General features: G+C 37.9%; 3 protein-coding genes, 1 long non-coding RNA gene and 2 pseudogenes across 5 annotated transcripts; 2 read left to right on the top strand and 4 right to left on the bottom strand.

Annotated features, from left to right (window-relative positions):
• LOC104711380 lies at positions 2,131 to 5,447 on the top strand (annotated as a pseudogene).
• On the bottom strand, positions 5,623 to 7,267 carry LOC104715438. Its single transcript, XR_002033158.1, has 7 exons — positions 7,188 to 7,267; positions 7,061 to 7,084; positions 6,868 to 6,955; positions 6,526 to 6,674; positions 6,325 to 6,413; positions 6,203 to 6,226; positions 5,623 to 6,091 (listed from the first exon to the last, which is right to left on the bottom strand). It is a non-coding gene; the product is annotated as an uncharacterized LOC104715438 (long non-coding RNA).
• On the bottom strand, positions 10,836 to 14,817 carry LOC104711381 (poly(A) polymerase I-like). The gene is made up of 14 exons (XM_010428080.2): positions 14,610 to 14,817; positions 14,341 to 14,494; positions 14,125 to 14,222; positions 13,947 to 14,030; positions 13,709 to 13,833; positions 13,516 to 13,588; positions 13,386 to 13,431; positions 13,115 to 13,224; positions 12,914 to 13,021; positions 12,780 to 12,839; positions 12,619 to 12,680; positions 12,205 to 12,517; positions 11,517 to 12,011; positions 10,836 to 11,443 (listed from the first exon to the last, which is right to left on the bottom strand). Exons 1-13 carry the CDS (start codon positions 14,682 to 14,684, stop codon positions 11,805 to 11,807), a joined length of 1,515 nt encoding a protein of 504 aa, XP_010426382.1. The 5' UTR covers positions 14,685 to 14,817; the 3' UTR covers positions 10,836 to 11,443; positions 11,517 to 11,804.
• Positions 15,015 to 18,018, top strand: LOC104711379 (sialyltransferase-like protein 2). 2 transcript variants are annotated; one of them, XM_010428077.1, is made up of 12 exons: positions 15,015 to 15,170; positions 15,268 to 15,359; positions 15,446 to 15,535; positions 15,636 to 15,713; positions 15,811 to 15,911; positions 16,095 to 16,287; positions 16,381 to 16,471; positions 16,614 to 16,678; positions 16,782 to 16,936; positions 17,061 to 17,142; positions 17,298 to 17,407; positions 17,489 to 18,018. In XM_010428077.1, the coding sequence occupies exons 1-12, from the start codon at positions 15,083 to 15,085 to the stop codon at positions 17,682 to 17,684; spliced, it is 1,341 nt and encodes a 446-aa protein (XP_010426379.1). In that variant the 5' UTR covers positions 15,015 to 15,082; the 3' UTR covers positions 17,685 to 18,018. The 2 variants fall into 2 exon arrangements, with proteins under 2 accessions (XP_010426379.1, XP_010426381.1); XM_010428079.2 differs by having other exon boundaries at positions 15,286 to 15,359; positions 17,489 to 17,772.
• On the bottom strand, positions 18,709 to 20,610 carry LOC104711378 (annotated as a pseudogene).
• LOC104711377 (pentatricopeptide repeat-containing protein At3g48810-like) lies at positions 20,606 to 22,856 on the bottom strand. Its single transcript, XM_010428076.2, has one exon. The coding sequence runs from the start codon at positions 22,680 to 22,682 to the stop codon at positions 20,718 to 20,720; it is 1,965 nt and encodes a 654-aa protein (XP_010426378.1). The 5' UTR covers positions 22,683 to 22,856; the 3' UTR covers positions 20,606 to 20,717.

The raw sequence follows: 22,917 nt of genomic DNA, 5'->3' as shown, positions 1-22,917 counted from the left end.
CAACATCGTCAACCCAATGTTTTTTGAACTCCAACAATTCCGCAAAAGATATTATATTTCATATACATCTGGTTAATTCTGTATTTGTTTTTTCCCATTCTCCAACATGTAATATATATTGCTTCCAATTAAATCAGTTTTTGTCTTACTTTTCACATCAGTTTTTCCCAATATTCGTACAATAATCTTTTTAAATGAACAACAATCTTATAGTCTTTAATATTTTCCCCAGTAACTATTTCAAGGCAAGTCATGTCCCGTCAATTTTAGTTGCCAAAATTTATTAAGACCCAAAAGATTTGTACATGATTGAACAAATATAGACTTACGTCAAATAACAAGGATGGAGGCCAGATAATATGACCAATTTATATTTTATTTTTACTACTATTACTTAAAACATTGTCTTGATATTTTTAAGGAACATTTGTTTTTAAGCGAAAGTGGTTGAAGTTGTGTATTGTACAATAGGTGACACTACATTTCATGCACTAACTGTAATTTGAAAATGAAAAACTCTGGTTTGACCTTGACATGTTACACTTTCTCTCCATTCGAAGCTGTGGGAATACTCCGGTGTGTTGTTTTCAATGAGTCCGTAGTGTGGCAATCCGTTGTTTCATAGTTCTTTTCATATGTTTTTTTTATTTTATTTTGTGTACTAACTATTTGAAGGTACTATTCAAACTAAAATTGCCAACCTAAATCACTTTTTTATTCTTAGGCCAACTTAGATGAATTGGACGACGAGGTGGCTTACCTCGTCAAAGACTTAATAGGGAAGACATTCTATTCCAATGTCAAAGAGTCTACATACAATTTCACGGCTCTATGTACCAGAGTTTCACTGTCAGTCTGTCACATCTATCAAAGATGATCAACACCACTTACCCTTAGAACTTGAGACACACATGTGGAAAAAATTTCAACAAGGAATCATAAACCATTTACGCTTGAATTTTAACATTTTCAATTTTACATTTTTCTCTTAGTTATGTTAATTTAACAGATAATTACTGATGATATAAACCAAAGCTTAAAACCGAGGTTGAAGTTTCTCCAAGATTTTGCAAGGGATAAAAGCATTGATTGGGGTTTTAACATTACTGGTCTATTGTTGACAGAAAATACAATAACAAAAGTAAAACAACTTCTGATGTTGGGAAAACCAGTAGGAAAAGGGAATAAAATCACTTGTCGTTTCATCTGCGAAGCAAAGACAAATACAAGCCACATAAAAAGAAGACAGTACAAATTTCAAATTTCACCGTATATATATTAAAAATTGGTAGCATCCCAAAACAACACATTCTAATTGTAAAACAGAGAGATATTTTAATCTTTTATACATTTTGTTATTTAATAAATTAAACAAGACTAATAAATTAAATTATACATCAAGGTTTGTTTTTAGTAATGGAGTGTCGGTTAGGGTTGGGTATGGATAAATTATTATTTATGCTATAGATTGTTCAAATCTCCTTGTGATGATGATGTCAAATATCGAAAATTAGCCGATCTTTTCATCACAATTGAATGATTTTAGGTTTTTAGAAATTGATATGTTGAATTTGTATTAGACATATCTCTTAAGGATAATATATGTACCAAGTGAAATTTACAAGAACATGAGGTTTCTATTTTTCTCACTTAAGCTTGTGGGTAACTCTCTTTTGAAGAAAGAAAGAGTANCTTCTGATGTTGGGAGAAACCAGCAGGAAAAGGGAATAAAATCACTTGTGTTTCATCTGCGAAGCAAAGACAAATACAAGCCATACAAAAAGAAANTTGATTGTAAAATAAAAGTAAAATTAAATCCGTGCGTAGCACGGAATAATCCTCTAGTTGTTACATAAAGATAACAATGTTTATAGTTATTTACACCAAGGGGCATGTTGATTTGACGGCTTTCCAAATCATTTGGGTACATATAATAGATGTTTCGTTTCAATGATTTATTCGGTATGCAAATCCTCGTTGACAAGTAAAGAGTCGTGACAAAGCAGAATTTGAATGTTTGACGTCAGGTCAGTCAATGGTAAAAAGATGCAAATGGTGAGGGGGTTGATTAAAATATTGACATTTTCATAACCAAACTCTGAGCACCTATATATAAACGTCATACTCGATTCCAACAAAACTCAACCTGTGAGATTTTCCTCTCTTCCGAATAGTCCAAAACCAACAGAAATAATTTTGATTTTTCTCATCTCTATTCTGGAAATGTCCGAGTCAAGCGACTCAAGCAGATCTTTGATCCCGAGCTTCCTCTACTCCTCCGATCATCATCGTCTGTTTCAGTCGCCGGGGGAGTCAGCTACGACCATGACGACTCATCTCAAATCACGGCCGTTGGTTTCTCCGACTTCTTCAGTCTCATCATCTAACGGTACCGCCAGTTTCGCCATCGCGACGCCGAACGAGAAAGTAGAAATGTACTCGCCAGCGTATTTCGCGGCGTGTACGGTCGCCGGGATGTTATGCTGCGGTATCACGCACACGGCAATTACGCCACTCGATGTCATCAAATGCAACATGCAGGTGAAGTTCCAAACCAACTACTCTGTTTGTATTTAACATTTTGTAAGGCTTCTTTAAAAGCTACTTTATTATTGAAATGGTGAAATCTTGAATGATATTGTTCTGTAATATATTCTATTTTTTTTTGGTTCAAATGAATTATTCAACTTAGTAAAGTTTTGTTAATTCTACTTTTCTTGTTATACTTGCCACATGCTGTCAACTTTTGAGTTTCTTGTTTTACACGGCATCGACTCTTCAACGCCGTCAGAGACTTTTCAGTCTCATGCATGATATTGATGTGAACTCAGAGAGGGAATCTGAGCTCAGTTTACAGAAAGACCCTTAATGTTATTGTTAATTTCAGATTGATCCATTGAAGTACAAGAATATAACTTCTGCTTTCAAGACAACCATCAAAGAGCAAGGGCTCAAGGGTTTCACCAGGGAGCTTTTAAATACGGTCTCTATGAGTACTCCAAGAAATACTACTCAGACATCGTTGGACCGGAATACGCAGCCAAGTATAAGACCTTGATATACCTAGCTGGCTCTGCATCTGCGGAAATCGTTGCTGATGTGGCTCTCTGTCCAATGGAAGCTGTCAAAGTCAGGGTACAGACTCAGCCTGGTTTCGCCCGTGGTTTATCTGATGGTTTACCAAAGATCATCAGATCCGAAGGCCTTCGAGGTTTACACAAAGGACTTGTTCCTCTCTGGGGACGCCAGATTCCATGTAAGTATATCTGTACACAAGAAAATGTAAGAAGGTCATTGAGATGATGATTTCAGTTAAAAAAACAATTCTGAGGGTTTGCAGATACGATGATGAAATTTGCTACTTTTGAAAACACTGTGGAGCTCATATACAAGAAAGTGATGCCTACACCAAAAGAGGAGTGCTCAAAGCCAGTTCAGCTCGGGGTTAGCTTTGCAGGTGGATACATAGCTGGAATTTTCTGCGCCGTCATCTCGCATCCTGCAGATAACTTAGTATCTTTCCTCAATAACTCTAAAGGAGCAACCGTTGCTGATGTAAGTAAAGAACTCCATACACATATCCATGCTCTAAACCAGAAGTCCAGAACATCAAGCAGCTCAGAGTTGTCCACTGATATATACAGCTTGTGGACACTGACATGGTTTGATTCTTTCTTGTACTACAGGCAGTAAAGAAGCTAGGGTTATGGGGTATGTTTACACGTGGACTTCCTCTTCGCATTTTCATGATAGGAACACTCACTGGAGCGCAGTGGGTTATCTATGATGCTGTCAAAGTTTTAGCTGGATTGTAAGTTTTTCATCACCTACACTTAATACTCATTTTAGAACCTAACATATGAAAGTGTACACCTATAATTTTGTTATTTTCTTAGGCCAACCACTGGTGGTGCTTCTCCAGCAGCTACTGCGCTTGCTCCATCTGTAAGTGCATAAAACTACAAGGAAATTCCTCGCTTAGCCGTCACATTAGAGCAATAAAAGGGAAACAGAGAACTCACAATTATTTTTCTTAATTTGTTTCCATCTTGTAATAGTACAAAAATGGTGTTTGCTAGCTACATGCCTACATCTATACTATACCTATTATGTTTCTACATATGACATTGAAAATATCCTTTTGCGCTCTGCTACATCAGTTTAAACACAAGTTGTGTTACACAATCAATCCAAGAGGGACTACAACTCTTGAGATGGGTTTAATGGAAAGATGTGTCAAAAACAACCTTAGCAAATACGTGTACCTCAACAAAATACTGACATATTTTGAAGACAATACCTCCACAAAATTGTGAGTTTTATCAAAAACCCTTGTGATCTTTCCACATGTACACTAAAAAACTTCACCAATAATTTAACAAACTCAAGAGGAAAATAAATTTAATCCCTTACAAAAGCTTCTCAGCAAGGTTGTAGCTAATTTAACAAAAGTAATAGCGTTTAGTCTTTTCTCTAATGGCCTGGCTTAATTAATAATGTAAGATTTAAACAGCAATCCTACTCCAAAGTAATATGGGCTTAAACGATGAAGTAATGAGGAAGCCCATAAGGGCCCAATACGTTTTTTTTTGGTTTTTTTATTGGGGGTCGTATCACAACCAGATCGTCTTCGTCTTCCTCAATTCATTCGCCGGCTCGAGAGATTTTGCAGAAGCAGAAGAAGAGAAAAAGAAGAAGATGTCATTCATGAGAGGAGAAGCGTTAGTCACGAAACTTGCTGCGCTCGCCAAATACGCCTTTCTTCCTGGAACTATGGTCGCCTCTCTCATCTATTCGCCGCCTGATTTCTCCAAACACTCTCAATCTTCCTCCAAATAGGTCAGATCCCGAATCATTTGATCTCTTCTTCCCCTTCCTTCTTCGCGATTGTCTCTGGTTATATATATATATCAAAATTTTCAGTGGTTTCTCATGCGTGATTTAAGTAGTCAATTTGAGAATTGAGAGCTCTCTCGCATCTTGAAATCAAAATAGAATTAGGTTATTGTGGTTTAGGTAATATCATCATCATCATCATTATCATCATCATCATCATTATCATCATCATCATCATCTTGTGTAAAGTTGCATATAATCACTCAAAAATCATACTAGTTTTGAGTTTTTTTATTTGTTTCTCTGATTTTGAAGTGATAGTTTTGTATTCTATGTTACTCTCCTCATTTAGAGACGTTTACTTATGACTCTTATATGGTGTAAGGAGATCATTAAAAATGGATCTTGAAATCTTCTTCTTCTTCTTCTTGATGTGTGCAGGTTACAAATCACACAAAACTATGTGGTGGCTTAAAGAGTTGTTACTTCTCTGTTTCCAAAAAATGTTATTTCGTGATCGAATTTGATTCGAATGTTATGTTCCGAATAATGTTTCATGGAAACTTTCTCCATTGAGAATATATAAATGCACAAGTTATCTTGTTAAATAATCATCTCGCTATGACGTCTTATTGTCGAAAAACTCTTCCATAGATCGTCTTCATGGTTGATTACTTTACTTAATTTGCTCTCTAATGTTTTGTTGTTTTGGTCTAAGTTTTTAGTTATTAGTTTCTCAAGTTTCTTCTTTGTCGATTGTTTTTGTGTGTGTGGGGTTCAAAATGTACTACGGCAGTTATATCACACATTATGTACTTTGCTTATGGATCGTAAGATCAAGCAATATAGTCTAGGTTTGGTCTTTTTTTACGCCATAACTAATAACATTATTTGAAATAGAGGCAAAACAAAGCTGAGCTTCTAGGAACATAACTTGAATCTATTGAAGTACAAGAACATAACTTATATATGCTTTCATGACAACAATCAAAGATTAAGGACTCAAGGGAAAAACATTCTCTGAAAAACCCAAGTTATTCAAAAAAGTAGCATTGTATCACACGTTAAAACGCTAAAGAGCTTCTTCTTCTTCTTCTTCTATCACTTGTCGTCAGAGAAGGTAATCTTCTTACCGCGAGATACACTGAAGATTACCTTCTTATGAACCCCATAGAGCTTCATTTTCCTATTGGGTTTTGTCTGCCAATCAGCTTCTTCTATCATAAGGTTTTCTCGTCCAAGGCAGTCTTCGTTCCTGAAATAAACAAAAACCCTTGTCATCTCTCCATCCATGAATACCAAAAATATCACCCAATGTCCTCTTGATAACAAAACTCAAAAGGCAAGTAATTAAAAAAAAGCTTACCAAAGCTTCTCTGCAAGGTTGTACCTAATTAACAAAAAATAATAGCATTAAACAATGACATCAACACTCTAGCAATAAGAATAGAGAAACAAATCTCCATAAAACATGGATAATCAATTTACTTGGGTCGGAGAGGGTATGGAGCTATCTCAGCCACATCAAGAGAAATATAATGACGCTGCAATTTTCCTCCGTTCTTCTTTTGCAGCGCCTACCATATGAAACATTAAATCAGCAATGGTGCTTTCAAATAACTACTTGTAAAGTTGTCATTATAAGTACTACACTACTTAAAATATTTTTCATCATTAAACTGCTCTCACCTCCTTTGCTTTGTTAGCAGAAGCAAACTCAACAAAGCCACAAGAACACAAGAGGATACTAAAAGGTGCTACGCTACTTACATGTCTGGTATTTTAGTTTTTAAAGAGAGATTTGAAATAAAGAGTGTCCTTTTTCTTACGGCAACTTCCTGAAATTAAAAAGCCAAGTTTGTTAGCACGACTCTTAGGAGAAAAAAAAAGACTTTAATCGCATATCAACAAAACGTAGATTCATCCCTAGAGTAAGTCATATTTCGACTTTGTGGCAACAGTTCTGTTATAACACTGCTAAAGCGTTTCCTCTGAGCATGATTTATTTCAAGATAATAAGTAACAGGGTACCTCAACAAAATTGGGAGTTTCATCAAGTCCTTCCACTGCCTCATCTTCTTCTATCAGGAGGCTTTCTTGTCGAAGGTAGTCTTCATACCTGGAATATATCAAAAACACTTGTGATCTCTCCATGTATACCAAAAACAGCACCCAACGTGCTCTTGATAATAAATTTATGAGGCAAAATAGTTAAATCCCTTACCAAACCTTGTGATCTATGAAATACCTAATTCAAAAAAATAATAGCGTTAGTCTTCAGTAATGCCATCAAAACTCTAGCAACCAGTGCTACAGAAACAAGTCTCCCTAAAATGGGAAAATCAATTTACTTGGGCTGTGGAGAAGAGCATGGAGGATCTGTCTTAGCCACATCAAGATGAATCTTGCGATTGTGCAAATATTCACCATCCTTTTCCAGCGCCTACAGATTTAAAAGATTGAATCAGCAAAAAACTTCTTGTATAATTTTTCCATCAAAAGTAAACACTACTTTTCAAATGATTACTAAAATACATTTCATCATTAATATATAAATTAATGTAACCTTCTTTGCTTCGTTAGCAGAAGCAAACTCAACAAAGCCATAGCCAAGTTGCTTGCCCTTGTGGTTTACAGCAAGTCGAACATGAATAACTGTTGCAACATCTTTAAAGAAATTGATGCTGTACAAATAGAGGGATAAAATATTAGTCATGAAAAAAACTTGCTGCAAGATGGAAAGAGAGAGGAAATTAAAGGTGCTACTTACAGATCTGATACTTTAGTTTTGTGATTTAAATCGGAAACACAGAGCGTCTTTTTTCTTACCGCAACTGCCTGAATTTAACAGCCAAATTTTGAAAGCATTGACTCTTAAGGAGAAAAGGACTTTAACTGCATAACAACAAAAAGTAGCCTCATCTAAAAAGATTCATCCCTAGAATAAGTCATCTTTCAACTTTGTGGCAACAGTTGTGTTATGAAACGCTAAGCGTTCTTCTGAGCCTGGCATATTTTGAAGATAATAAGTGCAGGGGTACCTACCTGAACAAAAATGTGAGTTTCATCAAGTCCTTCCAGTGTCTCATCTTCTAGTACCAGACCGCTTTCTCGTAGAAGGTAGTCTTCGTACCTGGAAAATCAAAAACCCTTGTGATCTCTCCCCATGTTCACCAAAAAATTTACCCAATGTGTTCTTGATAACAAACTCAAGAGGTAAATAGTTAAATCCCTTACCAAAGCTTCTCTACAAGGTTGTACCTAATTAAAAAAAACCAATGGAGTTAGTCTTCTGTATGGCATCAAAACTCTAGCAATAAGTTGCATAAAACAAATCTCCATTATATGGAAAATAATTTACTTGGGTCGTGGAGAGTATGGAGCTGTCTTAGCCAAGTGAAGGGAAATCTTACGATCATGCAAATATTTGCCATTTTTCTTTTTCAGCGCCTACAGTGTATGTAAGATTTAATCAGATATCGTCATACTTTCAAATAACTACTTGTATATTCGAATTACTTTAATACTTTTTTTTTTCTTCATTACTATAGAACTACTCTCACCTTCTTTGCTTCGTAAGCATAAGCAAACTCAACAAAGCCATAGCCCACATGCTTACCCTCGGGGTTTACAATAAGTCGAACACTAACGACTTCAACTTCAACATCTTCGAAAAAGCTGATGCTGTAAAAGAGTGGAAGGATTAAATATCAGAACATGCTCTGAGAACGTAACTGGAAAATTTAAGGTGCTACTTACATATGTGATATTTTAGTTTGGGGAGAGAGATTGGCAAGAAAGAGCGTCTGTAGTCTTGCTGCAACTATCTGGATTTTAACAGCCAAGTGTGTTAGCACAACTCTAAGGAGAAGAGGACTTTAAAATAAGTCATCTGTCGACTTTGTGACAACAGTTGTGTTACTAAAAAAAGCTAAGCGATTCTTGTGAGCATATATGGCATATTTTGAAGAAAATAAGAAGAGGTACCTCAACAAAATCGGGAGGTGTCTCCTCTTCTTCCATCGGAAGGCTTTCTCTTAGAAGGTAGTCTTCGTACCTGGAATATCAAAAACCCTTGTGATCTCTCCCCATGTAGACCAAAAATTTCAACTAATGACTTAAGAGGCAAATAGTGTTAAAAAAAAAAAACTTACCAAACTTTGTGATCTATGCAATAACTAATTAACAAAAAAAACATAATAGCGTTAGTCTTGTGTAATGGGAATAGCAATAAGTTAGAGAAACAAATGTCAAAATCAATTTACTTGGGTCGTGGTGGTCGTGCAGGGTAGGGAGCTATGTCAGCCACGCCAAGAAGAGCAATCTTATTACCAAACAAATATTCACCATTCTTCTTTTCCAGAGCCTGCAGTTGAAAATCAGCAAATGGTGTAATTTACAAAATAAACACCTGTAAGATACATTTCATCAAATACTAAAAACTAGTCTCTCACCTTCTTTGCGTCGTTAGCAGAAGCAAACTCAACAAAGCCACAAGACCGACGCTTGCCATTGGGGTTTAGAGCAATTTGAACACGAACAAGTTTTGCAACATCTTTGAAGAAATCGATGATATTTGATATTACAATACCGCGAGAGACATGGTCAATAAAGAGCGTCCTTTTTCTTACTGCTGCAACTGCCTCTACAAAATCGGGAGTTTCATCAGGCTTCGTATCCTCCAACAACTCGACCCATCCTTTGATCTGCTGGAGACTATCCTGTTACTTACATGAGTGAGTAGCCAGAATGTAAAGAAGAAAATTTGTTCTCAAAGAAGTAGAGGATTAAGCAAAATTTCATCAGGCTTCTTTCTTACTGCTGCAACTGCCTCTACAAAATCGGGAGTTTCATCCACTGCAAATTGATCAGACTTTGTCTCTGAAAACTCGTCCCTTCCTTTGATCTGCTGCTGGAGACTTTCAGGAAATCCTTTCGTTGTATCCTGTTACATGAGTGTATCCATTATCAGAACAGAGTGTAATCCTCAAAGAGCAAGAGGAATCCGACCATCTCAGGTTACCTTCTCCTCCTCCTCGGATGTTTCCTTATGTTTCTTCAAAATAGGTTTGGTCTCCAAGTATCTTCTTGCTCTCGCTTACCTAAAAGAACAAACTTTTAAAATCAACAACCTCTTCAGATATAGTAGCCCAGACTTATTTATCTTATAAGCCACCCAAAACAAACCCAATAAACTGGCCATGAAGAAGATGAAACAGTCTCGCTCTTCTTTCCCGGGAAGAGTTGAGAGCAGCGAAGTTACTAACACTTGTAAACATAACATGCTTTTTATACACGTTAAGGGTTTCGCTCTTCTTTATGGGCCTTGAGGGGCTAATAAGCTTCGGCCCAATTAGATTATTCTGTTAATGTCCGTCGACAATGTTTTTTATACAACCAAAATCAATCTTCTTGATTGCAATCAATCTTCAGGTACGTATACAGTAAATATATGGTTAAGGGTTGGTGTTTGCAACGGCTCGGGAGTCCGCTTCTGTCGACATTCGAGATACGGGATGACTTCCAAGGTAGTAGATTATGTAGGCGTTGGTAGAAACAGTCTGCATCCTAGTAGGCATGAAGGCTGAGTCTGTTCTTATGCAGTAGTAAGTAACACTACCTGTCACAAGTCATTCTTTTAAGCGCAAGTAACAGCAAGGTATGGTATTTTTCTGCCAATGACGTTACTGCTCTCTTGTCTAACTTCATATCCTCAAAATACGCAATCATGTGCAATTACTTGGTTTCTCGTAGAATTAGTTATACTACATATCTGGGGGAGAGAGGTAATCACCCTATTCTGATCCAACTTCTTTTCAGAAAATTACCATACCTGTGCTAGCAAGGCAGAGCAAAAAACAGAATTGCAGGATCTGCTTAGCAAATAGGGCAGATAACTGTATCCTCCTCTGTAGTGCTTGAAGACTTGTCCTTGCCAAATGGACAAAGAATATACTTAACAGCCGAAGATTTAAGCACCCGAAGAAACAACAAGAGCATTTCCTGAATACCACCAATCAAATCAACAGTTGAATGCCAAACAGAACCACAAAATCAATTCCCTTACAACATTTCTGACAGCAGGCAAGACAAATACTCATCAGATAAAGACTAAAAAGAATGCCTGCTGTGGATACATTTCTGAAATTTGCTACTTTTGACAATAACGGGGAGCTCATATACAAGAAAGTGATGCCTACCCCAAAAGAGGAGTGCTCGAAGCCAGTTCAGCTTTGAGTCAGCTTTGCAGGTGGATACATTGCAGGAATTTTCTGCGCAGTCATCTCACATCCTGCAGATAAGTTCGTCTCTTTCCTCAATAACTCTAAAGGAGAAACTGTTACTGATGTGAGTGAAATTCCATACAAATCCTTACTTCACCAGAACAGACAACAACTCAGATACATCCACTGATATATATATATGGCTGCTACCGACTTGGTTGTTATTCGTTCACATGCTACAGGCAGTAAAAAGGCTATTTTTTGGGGTATGTTTACCAGGGGCCCTCCTCTTTGCATTTTCATGATAGGAACACTCACTGGAGCGCAGTGGGTTATCTATGATGCTGTCAAAGTTTTAGCTGGATTGTAAGTTTTTTCATCACCTGCACTTACAATATTCTCATCAATACTCAAATCATGTTAGAACCAACATATGAAAGACACTCCATCACTTACCTATATTTTTCTCATTTTCTTAGGCCAACCACTGGTGGTGCTTCTCCTCCAGCAGCTACTGCGCTTGCTCCATCTGTAAGTGCATAAAACTACAAGGACATTCCATCGCATAGCCGTCACACTAGACCAATATAAGGGAAACAAAACTCCCAATTATTATTCTTATTTTGTTTCTACCTTGTAATAGTACAAAAATGGTGTTCACTACATCTAGCTATTATGTTCTACATACGAAAAGTTTTTGAAAATATCCTTTTGCGTTCTACCGTCTATCAAATCCAAGAGGGACTACAACTCTTGAGATGGGTTTAATGGAAAGACTGTGTCGAAAACAACCCTGGCAAATACATGTCTAACTTCTGGAAGGTAGCCTGAAGATAATGAGGTATAATCAATTTCACTGTCTTGCTTAGGCACAAATTCCTTCTGCACATTTTCTTTCACACACTCGAATATTCTTCTTGCATCTAGGTACAACTGCAACGGTATGAAAACCTGTAGAAAAACCAACGATATGAGAGAATTAGGACAACAGCTAAACCGAGGAAGTCTTGTTTCTAACCATTAGCAATAAGATATATCAAACTCCGTATCCTATAGTCTAGGCGTTCTAAGGAGACGAATCTGCATTTGCATATGTATCAATGAAACTTCGTTATATGAAGCTAAGAAAAATAGGAGTGCTTACCATATCGGAACGTGGGGCCTGAGGATACGCTGCCATAGCCTTAGAAATAAACTTCCCATTAGTCATCTGTCCCAAGGCTTCTTTGACAGATGAATCAAGATCCATGACTTCATCCAATAAGGTTTGGGAGTCCATTTCCTCTGGCTCCAGTAGCTCGAAGAAGCTTATGTTATGTGGCTTTGTGACTTCCTCGGTGATTTTTATAGCTTCTAGAACATCTCCACCATTGTGTACAGCAAGGCTGAACGCGGCAACCACTGAAGGATATCGAGGTTGATCAGCAAGGGCTTTGTGAAGAGCCAATATTGCTAACCTGCAAATTCCCCACCCAATTATGTTAGGCATTACAATATTGTCAACTGTATATAATAAGGATGGTTCCTAAAGGATCTTAATAGACGAAGACCCACATACCATAAGCTGCTGGGGCAAGGTCTGTCTGGAGCCAACAAAGTATCCAAATTGCCGAAGAGAGACTGCACGGTTGAATGTTAAGTATAAGTTCTTTACTCCACATGTTAAGCAACATACACTTGTCTCTGAAGAATATTTCAAAATGTGCATCTGCTTATTACCAGAAGCATGTTAGTCGTTTCGTCACGTCTCTTGAAACCACTGTGAACGAGATATGCTGCCTGTGAATATTGAAGTTAAATAGACACAAGATGCGATAAAGACACAACAAGAGTCGAGTGAAATCACTAACAACCTGAATTGGTAAAAGAATTTCTAGTATCCCAAATTTCCACAACAATCTTAAAGAAGCTTCTGCTGATCCATATGCTAACATGTAATTCATTTCCATCAAGATTCTTCCCTACACATTTAATGCAGAATCATTCATGAACAAGATGTGATACAAATGTGTAGAAAAATTTTATTTGTGGTGAGAAGCAATAACAAAAGCTACCCTGTGGAGTCTTTGTACAAGGAAGGAAAGGTTCCTTAAAAAATGAGCTGTTTCCTTGGCTATTGTGAAGCCTAAACGCGCAGCAATTCTTGTTCCACGAAGAATCCGGGCTGGAAATATTATAAACCATGTCGCACTAATAAGCTTCCATTATATAGATTCTTAATGGTATTCATACAAGAATTTGTTTTTTCTAGACTCTGAAGGGTGTTTCTAAAAAAATCCGAGGTGGAAATGTTACAGAGATGAATTTCTTTCCCTGAAAACTCACCACAGTCTTCTTGAAAAGATGTGCCAGCATGAAACACCGTCCGTAGCTGTGAGCAAAGAACCACACTTAGACCATATGTATTTGTAGATAATTAATCCCCAAAAAAAGGTATTACAGAATACGTCCACACCTTGGCTTTTCTAATGTCTTCCATTCCCCCGAGATAGTCATATACAACTTTGGCATACGGATCAAACATCAAACTGAGATAGGAAAAGCAATATAAATTTGTAAGGAAATGTAATAAAAGTTAACAGGAAACATGAGGAACCAATTCATTTCTCTCTTTCTACAAGAGTTTGTTCTAGGGATTAACAAGATACCCATTAATAGTGAAATCACGCTGCAAGCAATTATTGTAACGGATTCTGTCCTCGTCATAGGAGCCATTGAATTTTCCAGAACCAGTTCTAGGAGAATGTTGAGCAGATGTGCTAAAACTCGAAACCTACTCAAGAAGAATACAAAGGAATCTAAAGTGACGAGATTTGTTCTTATTTTTGACTTTGCTATGCTTATATTGGTTTTAAAAAGATAATCCTTGACAAGAAAACAACAAACCTCAATCATATCACTCCCAACGTGCACGTGACATATAGGAAACCTTCTTCCAACAATTTCACATCTTGAGAAAGTTCGAACAACCTAAACACATTTCCAACCAAAAAATAGAATCAATTCTTGAAATCCGATTGAGAGACGATGTTATAGAGATGACACTTAAGCTTTGGAGACTAACATCTCTAAGTTCTGCAGAAGTAAGTACATCAAAGTCTTTTGGTGTCCTTTTCAAAACAAGATCCCTTACACAGCCTCCAACAAGGTAAACATCATGTCCTAAACACATCATGAAAAAAAAAAAGAAAACAAATATCAAAATTCAAAACCAGCAACTTCAGAAAAAAAAAAAAAAACACATTTAAGATTTCTATCAGAAGATAAAAAAAGCATCAACCTTTACTCTTAAGGCCATTTAGAACAACCCGGGCGGGCTTTGAAATCATAGAACTGGTTATCCCAAGATCTTCTGAATTCAATTTCTTCCACTTTGGTGCTTTACCCTTGTCATGATGATAAATTGCAGCAGCAGTAGCAGTGTTGAACTGAACCTGTAAGCGAAACAACATATTAACACAAACAAGGAACACGAATTTAAAAATATATGAAAACGAAATTACATAGAATTATACTGTCGTAGTTGTTAAAGAGTGTATATATATTTACCTTGGAGAAACAGTAAAACAGGGGAATTACAGAGAAATTGGATCTGCAAGCCAAACCCATACTTAAACCCGCCATGAAAATTCAAAAAGATTCACCATTTCATCATGGGCTCTTGATGCTTATCAAGCTGCTTTAATGGAATCTGAAGTATCAGACATTTTTTTACAGAGGAGATTGTTAGGGTTTTTGTTTGTCTTTTTCAAGATGAACAAGGAAGGAAAGGGTTTATTATAGCCACGTGGCCAGTTCTCAATACATAACTATCGTGCCGTTTTAAAATCTTTCGTTAATAAGTACACAGCGTTTTGTTTTAAGATAAAACTGTATGCCGTCTTATGCTTCAGAAAGGGGACTACACGCTGTTTCATTAATGCTCAGATCGGGAACTTTCGCGTTAGTAATTCTAATTCACATCGTCAGTAGTCTCCTGGAAAGGCCAGATCGAAGCTGAAGCTTTTTGACTGGGGGAATCGATGAAGCTCTTGCATTTGATATTCCTATTAGCTCTAACTACTGGAATCTCTGCTGTTCTAATCTACATTATCGGCGTCTCAAATCTATGTAAGTGGTGTATACTACTCCATCGTTGTCCTCAGTGTTTAGTGTTGTATTCGTGTTTTTGTTTCTGAAGTATGGGGGATGATTAATGATAAAGAAGATGATTCCGTGGATTTAGACGAGTCTAATCGGCTTAGCAATGAAGATTTAGAGGCGTTGCAGTCCTTGCAGAGCGGATTCAAGAAGTGCGTAGTAAGTGAATCCAAATCAATCACTAGGAATCGATTGCTTGATCCGTTTTGGGCTTGATGATTAGAACTGATCTAATGATGATGCAGAGTGCAAATGGCCTGGGATTACAAGCTGCTACGGGTAGAGATTATTGCAAAGTTTCAATTAACTTCCCCAAGGATACTGTTCCCAAATGGGTAAGCTTGTTATAATTCTTAGTGTTTAGCAAAATTGATCTGTTGAAAATATATACACTTATACCTTGTTTTTATGTCTTGGATTAATGTACAACAACAGAAAGATCCCAAGTCTGGAGAGCTTGAAGGACTGTCCTATGAGTTTGACCTGTGCGAAGCAGTAGCTACATGGGAACAAGTGGGTGTTTTAGTTCTTATAGTCTGTGTAACTTTCAGTTCATATCATTTGTTCTAGTCTTTAAAGTGATGGGTTAATTGGTGAGTTGGTTTACTAGGTCAGGAATAGCTCTACCATACTCACCAAGGAATACATTGATGCCTTACCAAATGGATGGGAAGATTATGCTTGGCGCAGAATCAATAAAGGAATTCAACTGTAAGTATTCGCTGACTTTAATCGGTTATTATCACTATCCATTTTCATAGACAACAGCTCAAAACTAGCTAGAATGTAAGGGTCTCAGTCCCAATATATATTTGGTAGTTTGTAAATATAGTGTACAATGCTGTGTTGTTGTCTTCTTTTCTTGGCCTTAATGAAACGCTCACTCTGGCGCAGTAATAATTGCCAGAATAAATCTTTATGCATCGAGAAGCTTTCATTGGTGCTTCCTGAAATACCACCATATTTTCCCCGGCAGTTTCAGCGATGTGCTGTTATTGGTAACTCTGGTGATCTGTTAAAAACAAAGTTTGGAAAGGAGATAGATACTTACGATGCGGTTCTTAGAGAAAATGGTGCTCCGATTCAGGTTAATGATGAGTTATTTTATCAAACTTCCAATTATTTTGTTCCCTCTGTAGTCTCACGTACCTTCATTTTTGTTTGGAATATCTTCTTGCAGAACTACAAGGAATATGTGGGAGAGAAAAGTACATTCCGTCTTCTTAACCGAGGGTCAGCTAAAGCCCTTGACAAAGTCGTGGAGTTGGATGGTACTGTATAACTGTTCCCTTGTTTTTCACTCCTTCATGGTTATCATCGCCATTGTTTCTCTATATCTATTCATTTGTGTGTATCACAGATTAATGCCTGCAAATACATACTACACTCTCTCTGATCTTTGAAATTGTGCAGAAAAAAAGCAAGAGGTCCTCCTAGTAAAAACAACAATTCATGATATCATGAACAAGATGATTCGGGTTTGTACATTGCACTTATTTGTCTCTTGGCTCTTTTGGTTTTGGATATCTATAATCTGCACCTGGTCTTTGAAAGATATTTGACGCTTTTCTTTCTATGCAGGAAGTCCCAATAAAAAATCCTGTGTACTTAATGCTTGGTGCTTCATTTGGCTCGGCAGCCAAAGGAACTGGGCTCAAGGCTCTTGAGTTTGCTCTCTCGACGTGTGATTCAGTGGATATGTATGGTTTTACTGTGGATCCAGGCTATAAAGAGTGGTATAACGTCTACCGATATTTGTTTTTTCTAGCTTTCTACTTATTAACCATGTTTACTAATTGAACCTGTCTGTTTATCAACTATGTTTACCTTTGACAGCAATCTCCTGTAATATTCTTTCAGGACTAGATATTTTTCAGAATCTCGACAAGGCCATACTCCTTTGCATGGTAGAGCTTACTACCAGATGATGGAATGCTTGGGTGTAAGTATCTGGTGTCTCGTTTTTCCTCATTATCCAGTTAACGAGTTGTTAGGGAATAATTACTTGAATTCGTTTATGTCATTTGCATTGGCCTATCCTAGATTAGGAGATCCCTTCTAACTTTTTGGTTTTAACTTGGTTATCTTTTCTTTTAGCTCCTTAAAATACACTCTCCCATGAGAGCTGATCCTAACCGAGTCGTGAAATGGGTGCCAATCCGCAATACAATTAGATCTGCAAGAATTGCTGCAGAGAAGCTCTTGAGGTAATCATCACTAACCCAATTTCATCTCCTTTCTTTGCCAAACTTTATCAATATTCTCTTAAGAAACCATTGTATGCGCAGGAGAGTTGGAGCAGGATCTGCAGACCCATTAGCATCATGCTCGATAGTAAAGAAGAGAAACAAAAACAAGCGTCCAATGGTCTCACAGCTCAGAAAACCTGTGAGCGACCATCAAAAATTTGTGAGAAGCACAAGCATGTACCCCGTAGAGCACAGTCCTGGACATGGTCAGCTTTGCATAACACCACCTGACTAAGAAACTGCATATCTAAGAATTGACTGATCACCTTCCACACTGAAGCACAAAACAGAATCCCAGGAAGATGATAGATTCATTGTAAAGCACAATTTTAGGGATTGAAAGATCATCGAGGTGAGAGTTTTCTGCGTAGTCTCTTGAGGTTAGCATTCATTCTTTCGTTATCTTGTTTCTCCAAAATTTTCTTCACGAGAGATGTAGGTAAAATCATAGAAGACTAAAATAGAATGGGAAGCTAGACACTGCTTGTTCCATGTCTAATTATAGAATATAAAGCAAATATTATGTTCTTTGTAATCTTGTCTTGTTATTATTCCCCGACTTTTTACTAGTTGCGAAAGTAGATAATGCGATTAATTGAGCGGAAGAATAGTGTAAGTGTGTAACTGTAAATTGGTCTCAGCAGTCAGCCCTCACGTTGTTCCTACGAGCTGCATGAATAGGAAGGAAATTAAAATGGAACCACCGGTCAATGAAAATATGAAATCTGAGAAGTCCTAAAAGACAAGAAGCTTAGAGGATACCTAAGAGATCTTTTGAACCAGAAAAGTATCTGAAGCAGAAAGTTTACATCTTTCAGTGGCTCGAAATTCCCCTCCTACATGTTCCTTTGAGGCTTGGATCAGTTAAAAACCGAAACTTTATATTCCAAATTTCATCAAGGGCTTCAATACACACGAATAATTGAATATAAACTCAAACCTTGGATAGACACCCAAACTTTCTCCTGGAGCTAATCGTTAGGAACAGTCTTCCGAGCAGCTTCTTTTCAGACAGAATCTCAAAATGAAACCAAAATTTGCAAATCATACATCAATACACTCACCTGTAGATTTTATACAAAAATTACGAGTTTTATGAGATTTTTGTTAACACTCAACTCGTCAACACGAGTTTTGTTGTGTATCCGGATTCCTTAATTTGTCTGCATTGGCAAAACAGCTGTGAAAAGAAAAAGAAGCATCGTACATCAGTTCTTTATAATCAAATTTTGGCTAATATTGTCGCATGAAATTGTTGTATAAAGTAGTAGTCTGTATTTTGGCTAATATTATTTAAAATTCGTAGTTAAGCATGTACATAATAAAGTTAAGTATCTAACATATCAGAAAAATAGGAACAATAATATAAATTCGAACGGGCTAGATATCGATTAAATCAGCTTCAATTAGACCTCCAGACTCATCATCTCGCCTATCTTTGTCAAGTTACCTTCATCGTCCACTGCTCCCAGGTCAAACAAATCCGTCAAGGCCTGAATAAGGCTCTTCTGGGAAGGAGGATCCATAAAATTCAAGGATAACAAGTCCTTCACACCCAGCCTTTTCAAGGCCAGAACTGTGTTTACGAGGTTTGCTCTATACATCTCGGGAACCTCCAGCGGTATTAAGCCACTGTAAATTTCCTGTGTGTATAGCCTGAAACATTTACCAGGCCTTGTTGTACCGGCACGACCTGCTCTCTGGTCAGCACTAGCCATGGATATTGGGGACACCACCAAGGAGTCTAGTCGAGTTTGTGGGTTGTAGTATTTCTGCATGGAGAAACCAGGATCAACGACGTAAACAATCCCGTCGATGGGTAGAGAAGTCTCTGCAATGTTGGTGGAGACGACAATCTTTCTCACTGTATGTGTTGTGGGATCGAAAACCCCTCTGTTGCATGGCAGGCGGGAGGAAGGAATACAGTGGCACGACTTTGACTTGATCGCCGAGCTTATCGAGGATCCTGCTGCAAGCATCTTCAATCTCTTCTTCCCCGGTTAGGAAAACAAGAACATCACCAGGTGGCTCACACATGTGAATCTGGATAACTTTGCGTACAGCAGCCTCGAGATAGTCCGTCACAGGATCTCGAGTATAAACGATCTCCACTGGATGGAGCCTACCTGGGACTTCGATGAGAGGCACATTATGACCGCTAAAATAGTGGCTGAGCTCGTGGGCGTATAGGGTTGAACTCATCACAACCAGCTTAAGAGCAGGCCGGCTAGTCAAGGCTTTTTCAAGAATACTAAAAAGCAAATCCGTGGCTATACTTCTTTCGTGGGCCTCGTCCAGAATGATCGCTTTGTAATTTGATAAGAGCGGATCCACCAGTGCTTCTCTCAGAAGCATTCCATCGGTCAGGTACTTGAGCACGGTTCTGGAGCTGCTGCAATCGTCGAAACGGACTGTGTAACCGACTTCTTCACCGATCACTGCATCCATCTCTTCAGCAACTCGGCGGGCCGCAGACATCGCTGCAACTCTACGAGGCTGCGTGCACCCAACAACCAAACCTCCCAGTCCCACCAGGATTAGGGTTTTCATAGACCAAAGTTTCTAAAACGAACTGTGGGATTTGCGTTGTCTTACCACTGCCCGTATCACCCGCCAGTATCACCATCTGATTTTCCTTCAAAGCTTGGAGAAACTCGTCTTTGTGTACCCATACTGGTAGGTTCCTACGTTCCTCCTGTATTTCCAAATACCTAGCAGAGTTCACCATATCGATTCTCTTCAAGACTTCAACAAAAGATAAAAAATAAAAATAACAAGTTAGTAAACCTATTTATAACCCAAAAAAAAGAAACCTATTTTCCTTTTCACAGAGTATTTGGAAATTTTCCTTTTCTGCATAAGCCGTATAAGCCGTAGTTTAGTTAAACATTCTTTTGGATTTTTCTACAAGTTCTGGAGAATTGTATTTAGCTTCTACGGAGAGCTTAGAAACCAAAAATATAATTATAATTATAGAATAAAAGACTGCTGACCATAATCATTTACTACAGAAGCATGACCAAAGATCATCTGTCTCTTCATATTTCCTTACCAATTTCTCAGCAATGTATTTGTCAGGATTTTTCTTGCTAGGATTGAAATGTTTGCTTGGAGTTCTTAAAGGGTTCAGTGAAGACACACAAACCAAGCTTCTATCTGACACAAGATTTCCATATATCCACCGGAGTTGATGCTTCTACTCAGACAGATACGAAAATGGCTTCCCAACAAATTGAACAAGTTTACTTTTCCATATGGTAGACTGATCTCATGGGCTCAAGATGTCATCGAGAATAAAACATCGAACCAATACATTCCATGTAGCAATACTTGGGACAATACCTTCACTTATCATCCTCTCAAGAAGAATCACTGCATCCTCCCTACAATTAGAACTGCATAGACCCCATAACACATTTGTGTAAGAGATTACATCAGGCCGCCACTTTCTTCTTCCACATGAAACTAGATCCAACATCTGGACTGCCCTCTCAGCTTTTCCTTGTTTGCAATATGCTAATAATATCATATTCATTGTAATCTCATCCGGAGATTTACCATCGACCATCATTTTTCCTACTAGCTGCAGAGCTATCCCCGGGAGACCTGCATTGCATGATCCATGTAAAAGTGTGTTGTAAGTCGATAAGCTCCACTCCAGACCTCTCATGAAGATCTCTCGGGTAAGACCATAAGCTTCTTCTATTCGGTTTGCCTTTGCGAGCCCATCCAGCAACTCATTATATGTTACAATGTTGGGAGGACATTCGTATTGCTGCTCCATTTGTCTGAACACTTTCTCAGCCCAGTCAAGCCTCCCGGCATCGCATAAACCTTTGATAAATGCGTTAAACGTTGGCACAGAAGGGGCACAGTTTTCTTTAGACATGATTTCTATAAGAGATTCAGCTTCTTTAAACTTGGAGCACCTACAAAGAGCTTCCACCATGTTCGTATACACCACAACATTTGGGGAGCATCCACTAGTTAGCATCTTATTCCATATATAAACTGCACCCTCGAGGCTACCTCTTTTGGCAAAGCCGTTGATAAGAGAGCCATAGGTTCTGATGTTTGGAGAACATCTGTTTTCTTCCATGTGTGAAAAGACAGACATAGCCTTTTGCATATCCCCATGGGAACAAAATCCTTGAACCAAGGTATTAAACGCTACAACATTCGGCTGTAGCTCAAATCCTCTGATCATCCGGTTCCACAAGTCTAGAGCATCGACTGCTGTACCTCTTACAAAACAACCCTTCACAAGAGAACTCAATGTATGGATATTTGGATGACACCCTCGTTTCAACATCTGCGCCAGAAGCGAGAAAGCAAGCTCAATTTGACCAGAATTGCAAAGCACATTGATAAGTGTAGAGTACGAGATAACATTAGGAGTTATCCCTTTCTCCACCATTTCCCTCATCAGGTCAAACGCTCCTTCGTAATCATGGTCTTTGCATAACCCATTAATCAAAGCGTTATACACACTCACAACAGGTTCAAATTTTTCTGCCAGCTCTCTACCTTCCTTCACCATACCAAACTCACACATAGATGAAATCACAGTAGTGTAGCTCACAGCATCAGGACAACACCCTTTATTCGACATCTCCACCAGCAACTTCTTTGCACCATCTACCTTATTGTTCTTACACAAAGCCTTAAGAAGAACATTATACGTGAACACATTAGGCTCAAACCCATCTCTCTTCATATCTCTATAAACAGTATAAATCATCTGAATCCTATTCTCACCAAGCAGAGTATCCAAAACATGGTTATAAATCTTAACCGAAGGATCACACCCAAACTCCTTAATCCTATAAAACATCTCCACAGCTCGTTCAGCTAAACCCACTTGCCTATAAACACTAATAACACTGATAAACAAATCTTCAGAACAATGGAAACCTTGGAGTTTCATTTGCTGCAAAAGATACTGAACACTATCAACCTGACCATCCATTGCAAGCTTCCTGATCATCACCTCGAATGTTAAAGGCGTGTGCTTGAAAAGATTCGAATTTGCAACGGATTTGAAGAAATGCAAAGCTAATGGAACACAAGACTCTTGTCTCAGCCTCTTCACCACATCTGATTCTTTGATCTCCGCTTGGTTTGTTGTAGCTTCTGGGAAGAGATGATTCACATTGAGATTTGTATTGAGCACAAATGGGATAAGAGGTTTTTGAACTTTCAATAGCAACGAACATCCTTCTACCAGATACATGACCGCCGCGAATATACCTAATCTTCTGCCGAAGCTGAAAAATCTCAGGTCTCTCAAGGATGAAGATGAAGAAGATGAGTCTCAAATGACCATTTTACCCTTCTTTAATTGAATTGACCTTTCCTCAAAGGGGAAAATGCTATATTTTATGTTTTTTGGGATTACAAAATGAATCTGACGTAAGTTGAGGGACCTTGTTTATAAAATCTCTTAAAAAAACTGTTAGTGTATGTCT

This window comes from Camelina sativa, chromosome 9, assembly GCF_000633955.1.
Source record: "Camelina sativa cultivar DH55 chromosome 9, Cs, whole genome shotgun sequence".
NCBI classification, from domain to species: Eukaryota; Viridiplantae; Streptophyta; class Magnoliopsida; order Brassicales; family Brassicaceae; genus Camelina; species Camelina sativa.
This window is presented reverse-complemented; position numbering and strand designations above follow the sequence as displayed.

Bases quoted from the DNA above. Each gene is read 5' to 3' on its own strand.
- LOC104711381 (XM_010428080.2), bottom strand. From the start codon at position 14,684: ATGGCGGGTTTAAGTATGGGTTTGGCTTGCAGATCCAATTTCTCTGTA. The intron at 14,495-14,609 runs GTAAATATATAT...TTTCGCTTACAG, and splicing joins TGTTTTACTGTTTCTCCAAG to GTTCAGTTCAACACTGCTAC. The intron at 12,840-12,913 runs GTTGTTAGTGAT...CAATATTCACAG, and splicing joins AAATTCTTTTACCAATTCAG to GCAGCATATCTCGTTCACAG.
- LOC104711379 (XM_010428077.1), top strand. From the start codon at position 15,083: ATGAAGCTCTTGCATTTGATATTCCTATTAGCTCTAACTACTGGAATC. The intron at 16,472-16,613 runs GTACTGTATAAC...GAAATTGTGCAG, and splicing joins CAAAGTCGTGGAGTTGGATG to AAAAAAAGCAAGAGGTCCTC. The intron at 17,408-17,488 runs GTAATCATCACT...TTGTATGCGCAG, and splicing joins GCTGCAGAGAAGCTCTTGAG to GAGAGTTGGAGCAGGATCTG.
- LOC104711377 (XM_010428076.2), bottom strand. From the start codon at position 22,682: ATGTATCTGGTAGAAGGATGTTCGTTGCTATTGAAAGTTCAAAAACCT.